Consider the following 17,979-nt stretch of genomic DNA (forward strand, 5'->3'; position numbering starts at 1 on the left):
GACTCCCTTATCTAGGGCACCTTACAATTGTTTCAAAATATCACAGTACAAAGTATGACATTATACAATATCACATTACAGATAATGTGTAATGCATTGATATTGTTTGTTTTATGAAACTTTGGTTCATACATTTATGTAAATTACAATTTTGAATTTGTTTTTATTTTTTACGGTAGCTGTACTATTAGGCACCATAATAAGATTAGTGTAAAAGAAAATGTCTCGCTCAATAAGCATGTTGTTGAACACACTGAATGAGATTGAGTATGCATCCTTAGTGTGTGCTGTGTTTTGTACACAATACACCACACAAAAACCAATACTAATCTAATATGAGCATAGTAATTGTTTTGATCCGCCTTCTCTCACAATGTTTAGTTAACCATTATAAAGGTCAGCATAATAACAAATGCATCACTTATCAGGTGCACTGTATTAAGCTGCTTTAAAAAAGTTGTTAGTTACGAGGACTGGATTGCTTTAACATAGCTCTTTCTTGATCACCCCAATTTGGAGAAAAGCAAGTGTCAGAATATAGGGCTAGGATGGTGTACATTTGTATCTAAGAGGAGTATTGGCTGAAAGCCCAGATCCACACACTGCAAGCGCCAAAATAGCCCACGCAGAGAGACTCACAGCCCTCTAAACTGGTTGCCTGAAAGGTCCTCAGCAGTCCTTAGTAATCATCGCTGCTGCATTATGGATTACTTTTTCTTTTTAACACACGCTGGCACTTCTTATCCCTAGAGATGCAAGAAGCTTGTCACAAAACCAAGATCTTGGTCATCGTGACTGACTGTTTGAGTCCTAGCTTGTGATTGCATGTATGTTTAGAACTGTTGCAGAGTTTGCTGCATTGCTGTCTGTGTATGTCACACTAAAAGATAAATGCATTCTTGATCACTCGTTTTCTAGTATGTATTTATATAATTTGCGGTGGTTGTGTTCACTGTTGCTTAGATTCCATGTTTTGTTATGGGAAAGATTCACAAAGCCTTTGTATGCTTTTGCCCCTTCCCCTCTTAAACATTTTGCAGCTGTCCCAGACTAGTACAGCAGCTTTCTGGCTGATTCAGAGTCTGTGAGCACTATGCAGTTTGAATCAGGACTGGGCAACCCACTGCATTCTTAGAGTTTATGGTGCAACGTGGACAAGTCATATTTTTGTCCTTGTATCAGTAGGTGAAGGTAGCATTATAAGATTTGAGTGAGAGTATTTCTTATTAGAAAACAATTCAGTAAACAATTTAGAATTTAGTCTGTCAGCTTTCATCTAAGAATACTAATTTGTTTTTCCATAGAACAATTTGGAAATGTATTAAATAGTACAGTATGTACACTACAGTAAAATCTCCAAATCCACAACAATGTTATTATACATTAATGCATTGCAACCTAAAATTGTGTTTTGTCTGGGGCATTGTCTAACACTGTGTACTGTAGAGCCCTCAGATTATCAGATAACACAAAAATGTGACAGGCATTTTTCTACCACAGAGGTTAATTCAGTCAAAAGAGGATACAGTGGTATAGGCTTTGCAAAACCACCTAACCTTACACAGTAGTGAGGCTTTGGCATGAAACACAAACTGCTTCTTAATTTTAAAGAAAACGTGTATATAGTCTCAATACATACAATATGTAAGTTTAATATACAGCTGCTTTATGTATGAATAAAAACCACCATTGTAGCAGTCGGATATTTCAGATTTTACAAATAGGATACATTAGTGTGGTAGAGATCGCAGTTTAAATGTTTAAAAAACAAACAAAAAAATGAATAAATACTGAAGTAGTTTTGCAAAGATTGTCTTTAATTATTTAGTTTATATATACATATAGCATAGTGAACCCTTTTCTGTTTCCACATAAGCACATGGTGTTGACAGTACAGTATACTTTACAGTTGTTTTGTTCATGGATTATGTGGTGCATATAATGGATGTTGCATATATAGTTATACTGTCCTGTACAGTAGTTTTATTCAACCCTGCTATTGTGGTTCATATTCATTTGACCCAACAAAGGTGCCCACTTTACAATTATGATATGATTTCTTTTAACTTTGTGTGATGAACAGAAATGCACAGAAAATTCTAAATTGTTTTGCCATGTTTTAGTGCTTACTTTCCTTTGATTATGTACACAAGCATTATGTTTCAAGTCAATAATGGCAGATGTAGTTGAATTCTCAATATAATAGGAGAGTTAAAAAAAATGGCAATGTTTGTCTACCTATTTAATTTTCAATTGCTGTGTTGGTTCAATAAAAGGTATGAACTCCAGAATAGTTTCTGCCTGATTCAAATTCTGTAGCATTTTGGTCATCGCCGATTTCAAGGCTACATTTTGTAAATCCTCTTCACTAAAGGAATTGTTCCTTTTTTGTGTGTGTTTGTATTTTGTTTTTGTTTTTTTCTTTTGCAGTCAGATGTCATCCACCAGAGTGTTTACGAACTCATCCATACAGAAGACAGAGCAGAATTCCAACGGCAGCTTCACTGGGCCCTGAACCCAGGCCCTCCACATGACTCAGGGCAGATTGTACCAGGTGAGTTTCAGGGTTGGGTTACATTACACTGGTCATCGTAGTAGGGTTTCAAGAAAGTGTTGAGCAATGCTTGTATCATAGAAACAAGGTTGCATCTACACTCAGTCAAGTTTGATTCTGAAAATCATCCACTGTAAATGTACCTTTTTGCAAGGATAAATGTCCAATTTACACAGACACACAAATGGAGAATCAGCCAATGGTTTCATACAGAAAGCCCTAATAGGTCAAAGCATTGCTTGAGAAACTACCACAAAAATGTGGACAAAAAAAGTCTGTCTGCAGCAGTCTTGGTAAGTTGCTGCAGAAATGTAGACAGCACCGTTGTCATCTGCACCAATCTGTCAGTCGATTTTGCTGAGGTAGAAGATAAAGAAAATAACAGTCAGATCTCAAAGGAAGCCATGTTTTTATATGACGGGCCAAGTGATACTAGATCATGTAAAACTAAAAACTCACATCTCTCTGTGACTCACAGCTGGTGTGGTTGTCATAAAGTGGACTGATTCTGTTACTGAGACGGCTCAGTTTTCACACTAGCCCAAGATTGTCTTACACTGTCCATCTGAAGACATGCTACATGGCACAGCTTGCTGTCTGAACTTATATAGTAACAACTGTTAACAGACAGCATAGATGTAGTGGCCAGTTTACTCTGGAGTAAGGTGGTATTCCGTGGGTCTTGCACTTTTAAAAAAGAGCATTTGTCATACCAGTATTTTTAAGGATACAAACGCAGTTTTGTTATATCCTTTCATTATACAAAATGTACATTTTTAGATTTTAAAATTTCTCAAAGTACTCTGGCCTACCATAAAAAAAGAGATCCCCCTTCATACTTCATGTGGTCAACATGAGCAGTCGGAACCATCCTAATTCTGAACTGCTTATTGTATATACTGCCGGTAAACGTCCATCCTGATTTTAGCCTGTTCATCTTGATTAGCAGTTTAAAATAGAATGCCAGTGGTTTTCCGTTTGATTCCTGATCACAGTGCTGGGTGAACTAGATGGCTAATCAACATGTCTGACAAGAGTTTTAGATTATCTCTTGAGTTCACCCTGTCCTTCATAGGGATACAATGCTAGCGTATGATACACCAAATGTTGTGCCAGGTGTGTTGCAGAGTAACAGAGTTGCATCATTATAAAATCAGTCCTGGTAATAGGAGTGTAGTTAATGTTTCTAAGAAATTTTGTTGAACATCGCCTTCTTGATTTTAGAAGCATTAGGTGTATGTTGTATAAATAAATGCTTAAAAGGGAGAAAAGTAATTTATTTATGTGTTTTTTTTTTTTTTTTTTTTTTTTTTTTTTTTTTTTACAAGGCGAGGTGCTAGACCTGTAATTTACTAGCCTGTATATGATATACTGAATTATTTTTTATAGAAGGCTGGTAATGTTTAGATTTTGCTTGTTTTTTAATACAGTAAGCAAAAAAGTACTAGAAAAATATAACCTTTTGCTCTGACGTTGCTCTGAAATAAGTGCATAATCAGTGCTTTTATTTTCAACTTCTTGCAAAACAAAATGGTAAAGTTTGGTGGTTTGTATGCCTGTCTGTGTGGTAGGAGTGGTGACGATGCTGGTGATTTGGGGGCCTTTTTATAGGTTACACCTGAACACATTAAATTGTCTCTAGAAGATTAAATGGGGCTTTCAATGTTAATGACATACCAGTGGGACCTCAGCAGCTGCAATGTAGAGTTTTCCTGTAATAGCCAGTATTTGCAGCATATCTGAAGCTAAACACTCATTGTTAGTGTTCCTGGGCCCTCTTTCCCTGTTCATGAACTTCCAAACTGTTTGAATGTTATGTTAATTAAAGTGGTTTGTTTTGGTACAAAATGTTTTGCAATAAGAACTGCATGTGTGCTGTATATGTACGTTTCATTTTGTCTCATAGTACTGCCTGAATAAAAAGAGAAAACAAATTAAGTGAACTAAAACAGTAAACTGAACACAATATGTTGAAACATTTGCTTCCATGTTTTTATTGTTGTTTTACTGGATAGTTTCCTTCTCCGATCTAAAAGGCTAAAAAAAAAATACAAAAACCTCACTCACTTTATTGTATCAGCTCTTCATATTTGTAATCTATTTGTTTTAGCTGCAGGCAGTGACCTTCCTTTATCAGTCACCTACTACAATCCAGAGAAGCTTCCTCCAGAGAATTCTACATTTTTAGAAAGAAACTTTGTCTGCAGGTTGAGATGTCTTCTAGACAACTCTTCTGGATTTCTTGTGAGTAAAGTCTTCTGTTATCTTGATTTATGAAAAAGAAAATATTTCTCTTACATTTGTTCTTACTGGGTATTATACACTTTGAATTATTCAACATTCAATTAAGTCTAAAGATAACTCTGTTGTGCTTTATTGTTATAAATGTGACCTTGTTTGTTTAGTAGGGCATAGGGTTAAAAGTGCAACACATTCTGTTTGAACCCTGCAATCTGTTTAGTTACATAAGAAGTTTCTCATCTTATAGCATTTCACTGGGTCCTCTGCAGCTAATCTGGAGCAGAAAGTGATTTTACTGATAGCTTTGTGTGCTAAGTCTAAATCTAAAAACACCACAATGTACTGATTCCCTACTTCTTAATGAGTTTCACTGTAATAACTGGAGTGTCTGTATGACTGCTTAACGGTATTCCTCAAAATAGCCTGCAGCAGCTCTTTTCAGTTTTACAGTCAGCTTTATCAGATAGATTTCTGAATAGGGGAGTCTTAAGTGAAGATTAAGGTTTTAAGGGCTGAAATGACTTCCCGGTTCTTTGTCTTTTATTAACACAAAGCTTCAAAATATGATACAGATTCACTATGTTCTCCTCGCAAAAAAGAAAAGATAATGGCATTATACTCTGAAAACAAGCCTCATCTCCAGCTGTCTCTTTTGTCCCTGTTGTTAATTGATTTTATGTTGTTTGCTTGTTTGTTAAATCTTCAGGCTCTGAACTTCCAAGGTCGTTTGAAGTTTTTGCACGGACAGAACAAGAAGTCCAAAGATGGTTCCACAATCCCTCCTCAGCTGGCCCTGTTTGTGGTGGCTACTCCCCTGCAACCCCCATCCATCCTCGAGATCCGTACCAGAAACTTTATCTTCAGAACAAAGCACAAGCTGGACTTTACACCTACAGGTTGCGATGCCAAGTGAGTGTCAGACTACCCCTTTGGGTGATTCCAAGACTTAACCGAGCCAAACCAATTACTGGGCCTGAACTTCTGTATAGGGTTTTCTTCATCTGTACTTTTAAATGTGAAAATATATTTCACAAAACCTGTATTGTTATCACAAATTCAAATTCTAAAGATGACAGAATGTCAGGCTTGTAAAGGTTTACTTGTTTTTGTGTTATGAGATTACAAGTTTTCATACAATCAAATGTGGTGCACAGAATTTGTTGTATAATTTTACACTCGCCATTAAAATGCAATGTTTTTCAAAGTCAGTATTCTGAGCTATATGGTTTCTTGCTCACAGCGTGAACATAAACCTTTATATTTTTTGTTTAATATATACAAAATGAACTTGAGAACCTGAAAACTATAGCCAAGGGGAATTAGCCACTGGCAAATGTGTTTGTAAGTTTTAACATAACAGATTGCATATGAGCTTTGGACGTAGACCACACAGAACCTAGTAGGTGTCTATTTTCTTTTGACATCTCTGTTGATGTTTAAAAGAGCAGCCCAATCCAGCAGCACAATGTGACAGAATTGCAGTTTATTGAGGTTCAATAGTTGAGGGGTAGGGGTATAAACAGTACATCTATACAGGTTTTTTGTGTTGTTCAGATAAAGTGTTGAAAAGGATCATCATGTTGCACTTGTTTATGTTGTAAAATGTCGTCTTGTATTGTTCTACAGAGGAAAAATTGTGCTGGGTTACACGGAGGCCGAGCTGTGCGATCGTGGAACAGGATACCAGTTTATTCATGCAGCTGATATGCTGTATTGTGCTGAGAACCACATACGAAGTGAGTATAGCCATCTTGTCTATAACCTTAAACATCCATGTTATCTTGCCTTGCATTGGTTTTCCTTTGGTTTATTATTCATGCATTAATAATTCCGACACTTTTATTGTGCCAACATGTCAAGAAACTGGTGCAGAAAAAAAACTGAGAAATTACCTTCCTGTAGATTTTCTTTTGGGGGGGAAAAAAAATACAAAAAAACAAACATAAGGTTAAATAGGAACTTCGAGAGTAGATTTTTAACCTTTCAGCTTGAAGTTGAGGTGGGGCAATCACTCAGTTATTAAGGGGCATGTCTACAACAGAATCCAGTGTTGCCATAATGTGATTTGTTTTAGTTCTTTTTCAGAATCTAAATATGGGTCATGAGGTGTTCTGCAAGGAATGCTGTTCATTATTGTATACATCATTTATTCTCAATGGTGATGCAATTAAAACGATAATAAATTTAGCTAATTCTAAGTTGAATAGAGCAGTGGTCATTGGTTTGATTTAGGTTTTTCTCTCTATACACAGCCTTGCACTAATTGAATAGATGCAGTACTACAGTGTGTAACTTTTCATCTTTCAGTGATTAAGACCGGAGAGAGTGGCATGACAGTGTTCAGACTCCTTACCAAACAGAACCGATGGACCTGGGTTCAGGCAAACGCACGCCTGGTGTACAAAAATGGAAGGCCAGACTATATCATTGCCACCCAAAGAGCTCTTTCGTAAGTACATACAGAGTTTGTACATGCTATGAAGTAGTAATAGAAATGTTCTGCGCACAATATGAAAGCTGTTTAAAGACAAAATGTTTTGGAAATCACAGGTAGGCAAATCTTAAGAATGTGTCTGGTTTGTGTTTTTTTTATTTATTATGTGTACCACCCAGATGTTATCCAGCTGAGGTATTTGATTAGCCTGAGACATTTTGAGATAGATTATGAAATGCTTCATGCAGTGACCTGAGAGAGATCATTTATATTCTCTCTTGAATTGCAAGTTCCCAGCATAAAAATGTCTGAGAACTTCTAAATAGCTCAATAATAATTCAGCCTATTGCAATTTTTTGGAATGGTAAGAGTGTATAAAGTGAACCCCTTGATTTCAACCTATTCTTTCTCCAGCTTGTGTAAAAAAAGAAAAGTAAGTAATTCAATATATATACTTTTTTTTTTTTCTTCCTCAGGGATAACGAGGGGTTAGAAAACTTACGTAAACGGAATGTAAAGTTGCCTTTTAGTTTTGCTACTGGGGAGGCTGTACTGTATGAGACAACTTTCCCACTGGCTATGACTGATCCGATGCATGCCAAGGCCAAAGGCACATCAGCCACAATGGCTTCCTGCAAAGAAAGGGATCACGAGTCCTTGGATCCGAACTCACTCCTGGGTGCCATATTGAAACAAGATGAATCGGTCTATGTCTGTCCTCCAGCACAAAACACAATATCTTTTGAGACTGGCCCATTTGTTGACACCAAAGATGACTTGAATGATATTCTGTCAAGCGACTGGCAAGATAACATTTTGCCAGTGGCTCAAAACAATGCTTTGAGAGAAGAGGAAAGTGAGTGTACTTTGGATGGCAGAAACAACGACTTGTTTAACTTAATGAAAAACCTTGGTATCAGTATGGACGACCTGGAACTTATTCAGCAAGATGAAGAGTTTCTGAAAGTGGAGTGGGATGACCCTGGAGACATCACCGATGTAGCAGATGACATCTTAAACTATGTCCAGGACTCGCTGAAGAAGAGATCGGACTGTATGTTCTCAAGTTGCACTCTTCAAAAGCCATTGGTACAGAGCCCATGCGGCATGCTTCAGCAACAGCAGCTACATCCACAGCTGCACCCAGAACATCAGCAGCAGCAGATACATTCACAGCAGCCTCAGCAGCAGAACCCACAGCAGCAGCTCTGCCAAAAAATGAAACACCTGCAGGTCAATGGCATGCACACACCATGGGCCCCAGTCAGTGTACTGCCTGCAAACTGTCAACAACAACCCCAGCTGCTACAGCAGCAAGCACCACAGCAGTACAGGTACTTTGGTCTGGAAGGCACTGCCCAAGATTTTCTGTACAAAACTGAGCTAAACATAGTCCAGCCAGCCTGCACACAGGACTTCATGCCTTCTGAAGTATCTCAATATCAACAGCCACCTAACCTTACACACACGAACTATCCAGTCAATGACTTTAACGCATGGGAATTGGAGGATTTCCTGGAGAGTTTACAGCCATGTCCAGAGACAATGAAATGTGCAATAAGCCCTCAGGATGGTATGGTTACTTCACAGACCTATTACACGGGTGCTGTGTCTATGTACCAGTGTCTGCAGGAAACTCAATCTACTTGTATGAGTCAAGTAAATCAGATGAATCGGATGTTGTTTAACCCTGGGACCTCACAGCAGCAGACATTTTTACCCAAGGTGAGCAAATAGCGTCTTACCAATACATTGGTTTTAAGGGTACGTGTTTAACCCTTAGCTGTCCATTTATTCAGCGCCTGCCAGACTCATCCGGTCCAATTTATTTTCACACGCGCTGTTTATTTTACATGTGCTGTTTAAAAGTAATTTTATTCAAAGTAAAACAGGTTTAAAAGGCATTGCATATCAACAGGACACTCAGTTCTGCATCTCCAGCCCATCTGTTGATGGTTTAAACACATACCATTTTCATAATCTCTAAACAGTGTTCTTTTTACACCTTTTTTCTTTTCCTTTTCAGTTCCAAAATGGAAACAATGGAACCATAAAGGAAGCCTACCCAGAACCCTACAGCTTGATGGATTGCCCTCAGCTTAAACAACCTCTTCACCATGAACAGTCGGAAACAAGACCTAACTCGGACCCAACATCCAGTTGCTTTCCATAGCTAAAAACTCTCGTACCATGCCTGATGGGTTGTTTTTGCTTGCATTAGTGCTGCCTTCTAAAGGTTAGCTTATTATGTGACAAATGTGAACCAACAAACTGGCTTGATAAGCCAAAAAAGATAAGGAGAATAAAAGGCTGGTTATACTGTGCATGATTTTAACCCAAACCTTTTTTTGAGTAGGTTTGCTTTTGCTTTCTTGCACTGAAAGTGCATAATCTAAACAAAGACATCTAAGAAATCTATTTTGATTTATAAACTATGTTCTTTGTTTACCTTTGCTTTCAAAGTAATTTTTGAAATATAAGATAAGGCACATGTTAGTAGTTGGAATAGAAATACAGTACACTTGATTAAATTTCTGACCCCAAATGATTTTACTGCACTAAGGTTTTCCCTGTTTTTAAGGTCACTGCAACCATGGAAATAGCTGGCGTTGTATCAAGATGTATGTCTTTATTTGAAGTATTGTATGTCCAGTAGTTACAAATAGAAGATGTGGACTGAAGGAGTGTTCTGTTAATCGTATGGGAGCTATGAATGGAGGTTTTATATAATGTGACAATTATTTTAATAAAATATCCTTAACAAACTACAAAATAAAACTGTATTTTTCCTGAAGTTAGGTAATTATGAATCCACACTATTTAATTGCACCTTATAATACTAACCTTTGAATGATTTTTTTTATGTACATAGACAGCTACAATATTTAGAGATTATTGTCTAATTTGCATTGTATAGTGTAATGTAAATGGTAATTTGAATAGACGTTTTTGTCAGAATTAGTAGCTTATTTTTTTTCAAATGTTTAAATCACGTGCCTTGTCTTATTACAGATCGGGTATATAGGTTAATAGGGTTTGCCTAAAATTCTATGCAACTATTTTTCAGCGCTTTCAAAAAAACAAACACAGTTACAGGTAATGATTCATGTTTACATGTCTGCATTAGTGAGGGTTTTTTTTTTTTCCATCAAAAAAGAAAATTGTGTTTAGCACTTGTTTTAATTAATTATTATTGTTATTTTAGAAATAACAAAATTGACCATTACTTTTGTATTGCACTCTTAAGAGAAAGAAATCAGAATTTTTAAAATGGTGAGATTTTATTTTAGATCCCGTTAGATTCCATTCTGTCCTTCCAAACCTGTATACTTTTCCTACTTTAAGACAGCTGTTGACTTCAGCTTTGTAGAAAATAATATATTTGCTGGCGGACATCCTCTGAGCCATACAAGTCCAGTATCTATGAGCTTTGTGGATTGTACCGTGTTTAAAAGAGCAAATGGTTATGGTACATGATGCCAATGTCAATGACTTTGCTGTATTGCACTTGCTCAGACAAAAGCCTCAGTTCTATTAAAGACATACAATTTTAATTAGATATAATTTATATATATATATATATATATATATATATATATATATATATATATATATATATATATATATATATATATAAGATACACCTGTGTTGTCTGCCACAGAATGTATGTTAAGTGAACATCAAGTATTTTCTATTTTGTTGTAATGCATATTTTTGTGTTTGTACCATATTATGCAAATGTAATTAACAGTTATTTCTGTGTTTTTGTAATATAATTATTACTTCATAAATACATTTAATTAATAGATTTGTAACTGCCAGTGTAACATAAAAAAGTGTTTTGAATAATCACACATTAAGTTTTGCTTGTTAATTTAAAATGGCAACAGCAATCTAGTTTTAAATAATGTGTTGAAAATCATTTAGGACAGTAGTACAGTACTGGATGACAAAGGGATGTGTGGACATGGTATGAAACCGTTTATATATGGTAGTCCTGTTCATTGATATGTAGGCAGAACACTGGAGAGCCAGCTGACCAAAAATGATAACTATTAGCGGTCCCTTGGTATAGTTTCATCTGATTTAATGCATTGTAAAGGGAGATGATGCCCTTTATTAAGAAAACTACATTCTGTAAACTTTTAGCCTCCAGAATAGAATGTTCTTTGCCTACCATCTTACTATACCTTTTCTATATTTTAGAAATGTGTATTCCAAGTGTGGAACAGATGGAAGGGTCAGTGCCATTTTGGTATGATCAAAATATATCAGATTCAGGGGTCAAATTGAAGAGCTTCCCCCCAATTGTGAATCGTACAGTATTAGGAATTCCTCCACATACTTCTCTGAATACAGTTGAACCTATCATGTCCGATCCTGTAAGACATGGTACCCTCTATTAACAGCTGATCGGGACAGATGGAAACTGATCAATTAACATTTTATAATGGGTCTAAAACAGTAAATTCAGCTTTTAGCAGGGCAGAATGGATTAAGTTGCAGATAAACAAAGGAAAGACCGCATTTGGGAATTCGGTTTTACTTTTTGGATACTATCATTTTGTATAAAACAAACTGCCCAGTTTAATGATGTTCAATAAAAGAAAGCAAGTGATTAATATCATTAATGTTCCATAAAAAGGTCAAACTAAATTTTTTCGCCAACATCCAAGCCAGTTTGTGTTTGCGTGTGCTCTGTTTTGTTGTTTTTTTAAACACCATTTCTGTTTCGGGTTAACACAGTGCAAAAAAAATTACTTCCTGTGAGGATCGTTTCCATCACTCGGACCTATACAGCCTGCTGATTTGCTGTGCTTATCTGATTGGGGTGGGACTTTTGTAAAGCAGGAAGAAATATTAAATAAATAGAAATGTAACTATAAGGTTAAATGAGAAAGAGTGTGGCCGACGGCAGAATTCTCTATAGCGACTGAATTGCTCTATTTTGATAGAATGTTTACCATATACAATTTCAAGCAGTGTGATTTTAATATGATCCTCTCCTGATAGAAACAGCCATCTGTCTAGTGTCCCGGAATTATGGGGCCAGTAGGCAACCCTACGTTGGCATGAACTAGAAAAGCACGGTAAGAACTGTTTTTGGACTAATGTTTTCTAAATGAGCAACTACTGCATTACAGTGCTTTGTTTTTCACTGATTTTCTTTGCATAGTAGACGTGCAGTGCGGTACTTTGGTGTTTTTGTCACACTGATGTACTTTGACAAGTTTTGCATCTCTATAGAATTAACTAATTTTGCTTCATAAAGTCAAATGAAATGTGCTGAATAATGTTACGTTAACATATTGAATTACATACCGCTTTGTAGTTTTCCATATACTTAACAAAAAAAAAAAACTGACAATTTAAAACCACAACATTTTGAAATCTACTGTCCTATTATTATGGCTTTCGGTAGACTTTTGAAATATAATTGGAGTTTCATTGATTACATGATGTTAAATAAAAGCTCTATGTTCATTTAGGTTGTTACTTTTTTTTTCTCTGCCTAAATGTCCTGTGATTCTAGGTGATGCAAAACATTTGGCCCTATGGATATGACTGGTTCTACTGAAATATCAAAACAGGTTAATCTTTTTGTATTGTACATTCTTTAACTGTGAGTTGCAAATACAGTATAAAGTCGAGCTGTACACATGCCAGCACCAAGCAGAACTCTGTATTGTAAAGCCGTAAATATTTGCGACCAAAATATATACAAAGTATGGGTGGAATGTGCCAAAAATGTTTTGTTTTTTTTTCTCCATATGCGAGAAATGCATAATAAAAGGCTTGCAAATATTTATAGCTTTGCAGTAGCTTATTTGCTATAACCTTAGCTTACAGTTCTTAAAAAGTGAATTAATTTGGAGTTAAGAATCATATATCCTTGACCGATTGTAAACCCGTGACGTAGGTTTTATTCCTTTTCTAGTGAAGCTACTGATACTGAGGATCACATTGCTGTCGAGTGATAACCGTGTGAGACACTTATTAACAGCATATTTGTTCAAAAAATAAACTTCAAGCAATTATTAGTAATGGAAACGTTGAACAAATAATTACATTAAACCGTTTTCAGGGACAAGCAGAATGATCCAGTTGCACCTGTTGTTTACCAGGATGGCCATGATTCCTAGGTAAGTAAAATTAGAACACTTCTGTAATATCATTCTAACATCTTACAAAGTTGTTGTAACACCCTCTGTAATAGAATGCACATTTCAAGCATGGTTATTGTTATGATTGACACAGAAAGTATTAGCATAGCCTCTCTTACCATAAAATCACACCCACTGGCGCGTTTTTCGTAAACCCGTGTCATAATAAAAAGGACAGGGTCAGGTAGATTTTTTTTCAGGAATAGTAGCGCTAAAAGCGAACCTCTATTTCTGTTGATAATGTAGCCATTGCATTCATAAGGCAAGATCCCTTAACACCAAATCATACGGTGTGCTCCCTTGAGAAAGATCTTTACAACATATCGAAGTGTTGTGCCATGGTGATTTCACAACGCATTAGTGTTTCCCTAAAGACAGTCACCTGAAGCAATGTAGAAGCAATCTCCATAGACTGATGATTAGCATTGTGACGGAGAAACTGTATGCCCTGTAATTAATACCGGTAAATGTTCCTCAGTTATTGAGCTTTATTCATGTTTTGATGTAGTCTGTTAGTGTGTTTTGAGCAGAGTTCAGGGTGTGTACTTCAGTTGTACAGTGACTGCAAAAATTAGTCACTTTTTTTTTTGTTTTGTTTTGTTTTGGTTTTTTTTTATTTTCATATTGAATTTGGATGATGCAAAGAAAAAGCTACTGGTTTGTTTTCTATGGTGAGAGCTGTAAGTCGCCTTGGATACAGCATCAGGTAATTGAATTAATAATGAAAATGTAGTATATATTCAGGCAACTTGTAAGAAAATACAAACACTTTCTCCTATAATAAAATATATAATATTAACTTGTGAATCAGGTTTCCTTATTTTCTACAGTAGTTGTGCACTACATTGCACTGGCTCTGAACACACTATTAAAATACTTAATATTGTTTTGTTTATTATTGTCATACTGAAATTGAAAATATTCAGCTACTTTGAAGTTGTATTTTTTTGTTTTTGTTTTGGAAAAGTCAGATTAGCCAGTAATTTTCTTTAAGTCGGTCACAAAACCAAATTCAACTGACTCCTTGGTAGATAGGCTCATTACTTTCCAAAATAAGTACATTTACAAATATTATTTTATTTATTTATAATCACATAATATGCGGCGCATATAACTTACCATGGGTTTTAGCAGTGTGCTAAATGAATGATTTTATATCATCTTGCTTAGGAATTTATTATTATTATTATTATTATTATTATTATTATTATTATTATTATTATTATTATTATTATTATTATTATTATTGTATTTAAATTTGCCAAACAATTAATAAGGTTCTAACAGCATTTCTAGTAGAAAACACGAGGGAAGAGACGAAGTTGCAAAACTATTGGAAGGCTGCTATAATCTCAGATTGAAGGCATGAAACTCTGTTATGTTTTGTTTGTCAGATGATAACTTTCCCTGAGGGTAAGCAAAGAACAGCTTGCCCTTAACTGCTATAGCCAGACAATGTCATAAGAAACCCCCACATGCATATTTATTCAGTTTGTGTGTTTTCACTAAAGTAATGCTTCCCTGTCATGTGTGAATATAATATGAAAATAATACAGTGTTAGTAAACACATAGAGTTGGAAACAGATTGCACATCAGTTTTAAATACAATAGTGTTGTTTTAAAAGAATATGATAGTAGTTGATTTCATATAATCACTGTAAAAAATAAATAAAAAACATTGTGCTATGGGTAGTCACATTTATTAAGCCAAATACATATTGCCTGCATCACTAAGTGCCAAACTTGCAGTACTACTAAAGTACTGTTTTATTGGGAGAATTACATTTGTATTGAACTATATGCATACAGACAGTGTATTCTTCTTATTGCAGTAGTAGCTGAGCCTCAGTGGAGCACATTTACAGGGTTATGTTTAATGCCTACATCAGACTAGAATCAAACATACAAAAGTTTTGATTTTGCAGTTTTTTTTTTCTTTATTGTTTCTTGTTGTAAAGTATTACTTAGTGTTAACAGTATTATTGTACATATTATGTTTTTGTAAAATCTTTTTTTTTCTTCTTTTCAATGTATTTCTCCTCATAAATTTGCTATGCTTGCACATACTATGCCTATTTATTTTGGGTTATGGTGTGTAGTACCTTTACTGACCTTCAGTGAAAGTAGTAAAATATAATATATATATTATAATTAATTGTCACTGAATGTATCATATATTTGTTGTTCTCATTATTCATTTTGTATAAAAAAACACTTCTGTTTTGTTTATAAATTAACTTGATTTTCAGTATGCTGCATCATCCCATGTGTAGCTAACAGCTATACGTGTTCCTGCAGTTTAATATTAGTGCTGATGCGAACCACAATTTTGACCTGGTTCTGACAAATTGAGGGTTATGTTTCATAATACTAAATTGCTAGAAGCAAACTCTGCCTGTTGCAAAAGCACATTCTACTTGCTTCAAAGAAACCTTTTACTTTCTAGGCTTATACAAGCAAATGGAGAGAATTTGTCCTCTGGTGCGATTCAAAATCTTGATACCACACAGATATCTATCAAATTTATTATCTTACCTCAGCCACCTGTTTCACAAGGACCTTTCTCTATCCTCCATCAAGGTGCACATACCTTCAATCTCCAAAATATTACCTGGCTGGGAAGGTCCCTGGTAGGTTCCCAACCCTATGGTGTCCAGATTTATTTGGGGGATTAACTACCTAAGGCCCCCCAAGGAAACATATCATCCCTCAATGGAGCCAGTCTGGTACTCAGCAAACTTATGGGACCACTGTTCAAAACCCATGGCTACGTGTGAAGAGAAATCCCTCACTTGGAAAACAGCATTTCTAGTGGCAGTGACATCAACAAGAAGGGTAGAGCTCCAAGCCCTGGTAATCGCTGCACCTTACTTCCAGTCTTTCAGGGACAGGATTGTCTTCATGCCTAACACCCAGTTCTTAACAAAGCGGTTTAACAGAGTTCTATCTGGATCAGGTCATGATATTTCCAGATTTCCATCCAAAACCTCATAAATCGGAGGAGGCCAGACACCACCTAACTGATGTCCAGAGAGCAATTCATTTCTACATTCATAGGTCTCTCGATAGCAGACCTTTGGGACAACTGTTTATCTTGTTTTGCTCACAAACCCGGGTGAAACCTGGCTTCAAACAGACAATTTCTAATTGGCTTACATCCTGTATCGAGTTCTGTTTGTCTCGAAAAGAAGCCAGCTCCAGAATCTAGCAAAGCCCACTCATCTTGCTCTCAGCCTACTTTTGCTTACGCTGTGTTATCTGTGGCTTCCTCTACCAAAATCGAACCATCTAACTGTGGAGTTCAAGAAACAAGGTAAAAAATTACCTGTAATGTGGTTTTTTCATAGGATGATGGACTCTACACACCTATACCCCACCTTCCCCCTTTTTTTCCTTTACTGTCTTATTTTTGAAATTTGGACAATGATACAGAAATTACAGTGGGTTTTATGGAGGAGGGGCACTGACTTTGGTGCCAAAAAGGAATAAATTACAATGATCTCTGGAGAAGAGATTGGTTTATTTCTCCTGGCTCAGGAAACATACAGACCAGGAGTTCACTTTGTGTGGAGTTCATCGTCCTACGAAGATACCATATTTTTATGTATGTGAAAATGTTTAATCATATGCAAAGTTATTACGTGATCGTCAAAGTTATGACATGTATGGGGTGCAGTTGCACCCCTTGTCACTGACAGTTAACAATGCTTTTTTTGAAGTCCTACTGGATGTCCTGTATTCTAAACTGTTACAAAGGATGAGATCAACATGAAACAACCCATGACATAAAGCTATGTTATCACACTCATTAGAGATATTATACAAAGCAGTGCTAGTTTAACTTACTGTCCCAGACTCCCTTTCATTCTCATAACTGGATATGCTAACACTCGAGGTTGCCAGTTTAATAAACCTGATATTGAGTCCTTCTAACCAACAAAGAAAAATTCCTCCATTATTAGGTAATTTTATTGATTAACAAAAGCATACAAGAAAAACAGGTTTTATGTTACAGCGCATTCAGCGCAACGTGAATGGATGCCTGTCTTAAGCACTTTATAGCATATTCTGGTTTACCTTCCTGACAGCTTGCAACAAAGAGCTCTTTCTAGCCAAGACTGGTGTTATTATTCATCAGATGAATGTTCATTTGTTAGATTTTCTTTAAGCATGGCTTGTGAAGTATTAGCTTTCCACATGGGCACTTGAAAAACAGTAGAGTATTGATTTACTACCGGCACTTGCTCTTTTTGTTTTGACCTTGTGCTCCTCAGGAAAAGTTATTGGTGAGTGAATGCATCTCTATCAATGTTACAAATAAAACCACAGGAAATAGGTTAAATATATGTAGTTTTTTATTATTATTTATTTGTATACCTTAATATTTTGATATATCTAGCATAATTAAAGTACATCATAAAGTCACACAAGTGGCATCTGCTGCTGACAGATAAAGCATTTCCAGGGATCAGCTGCAGCACATGGTGGAAGTTTCTGTTTGTTTTGTTTGGGGCTTCACTTTATAACCTGTACGTAAAAGCACAACGTGATAGCATTTCTCTACATTTCCAAAAGGCAAGAAAT

At 35.9% G+C, this 17,979-nt stretch overlaps 1 protein-coding gene across 1 annotated transcript in view; it reads left to right on the forward strand.

Moving 5' to 3' along the window:
• The window catches only part of LOC121315069 (aryl hydrocarbon receptor-like), a 71,899-nt gene extending 61,897 nt beyond the window's left edge, over positions 1-10,002 (forward strand). Inside the window, exons 5-11 of the mRNA XM_041248965.1 lie at positions 2,431-2,554; positions 4,665-4,798; positions 5,502-5,704; positions 6,422-6,531; positions 7,103-7,244; positions 7,706-8,954; positions 9,256-10,002. Of these exons, the coding sequence (XP_041104899.1) occupies positions 2,431-2,554; positions 4,665-4,798; positions 5,502-5,704; positions 6,422-6,531; positions 7,103-7,244; positions 7,706-8,954; positions 9,256-9,402 (2,109 nt within the window). The 3' untranslated portion in view covers positions 9,403-10,002. The remainder of the gene's footprint in view (positions 1-2,430; positions 2,555-4,664; positions 4,799-5,501; positions 5,705-6,421; positions 6,532-7,102; positions 7,245-7,705; positions 8,955-9,255) is intronic.
• The last annotated feature ends 7,977 nt before the right edge of the window (positions 10,003-17,979 follow it).

This window comes from Polyodon spathula, chromosome 4 (genome assembly GCF_017654505.1).
Source record: "Polyodon spathula isolate WHYD16114869_AA chromosome 4, ASM1765450v1, whole genome shotgun sequence".
NCBI classification, from domain to species: domain Eukaryota; kingdom Metazoa; phylum Chordata; class Actinopteri; order Acipenseriformes; family Polyodontidae; genus Polyodon; species Polyodon spathula.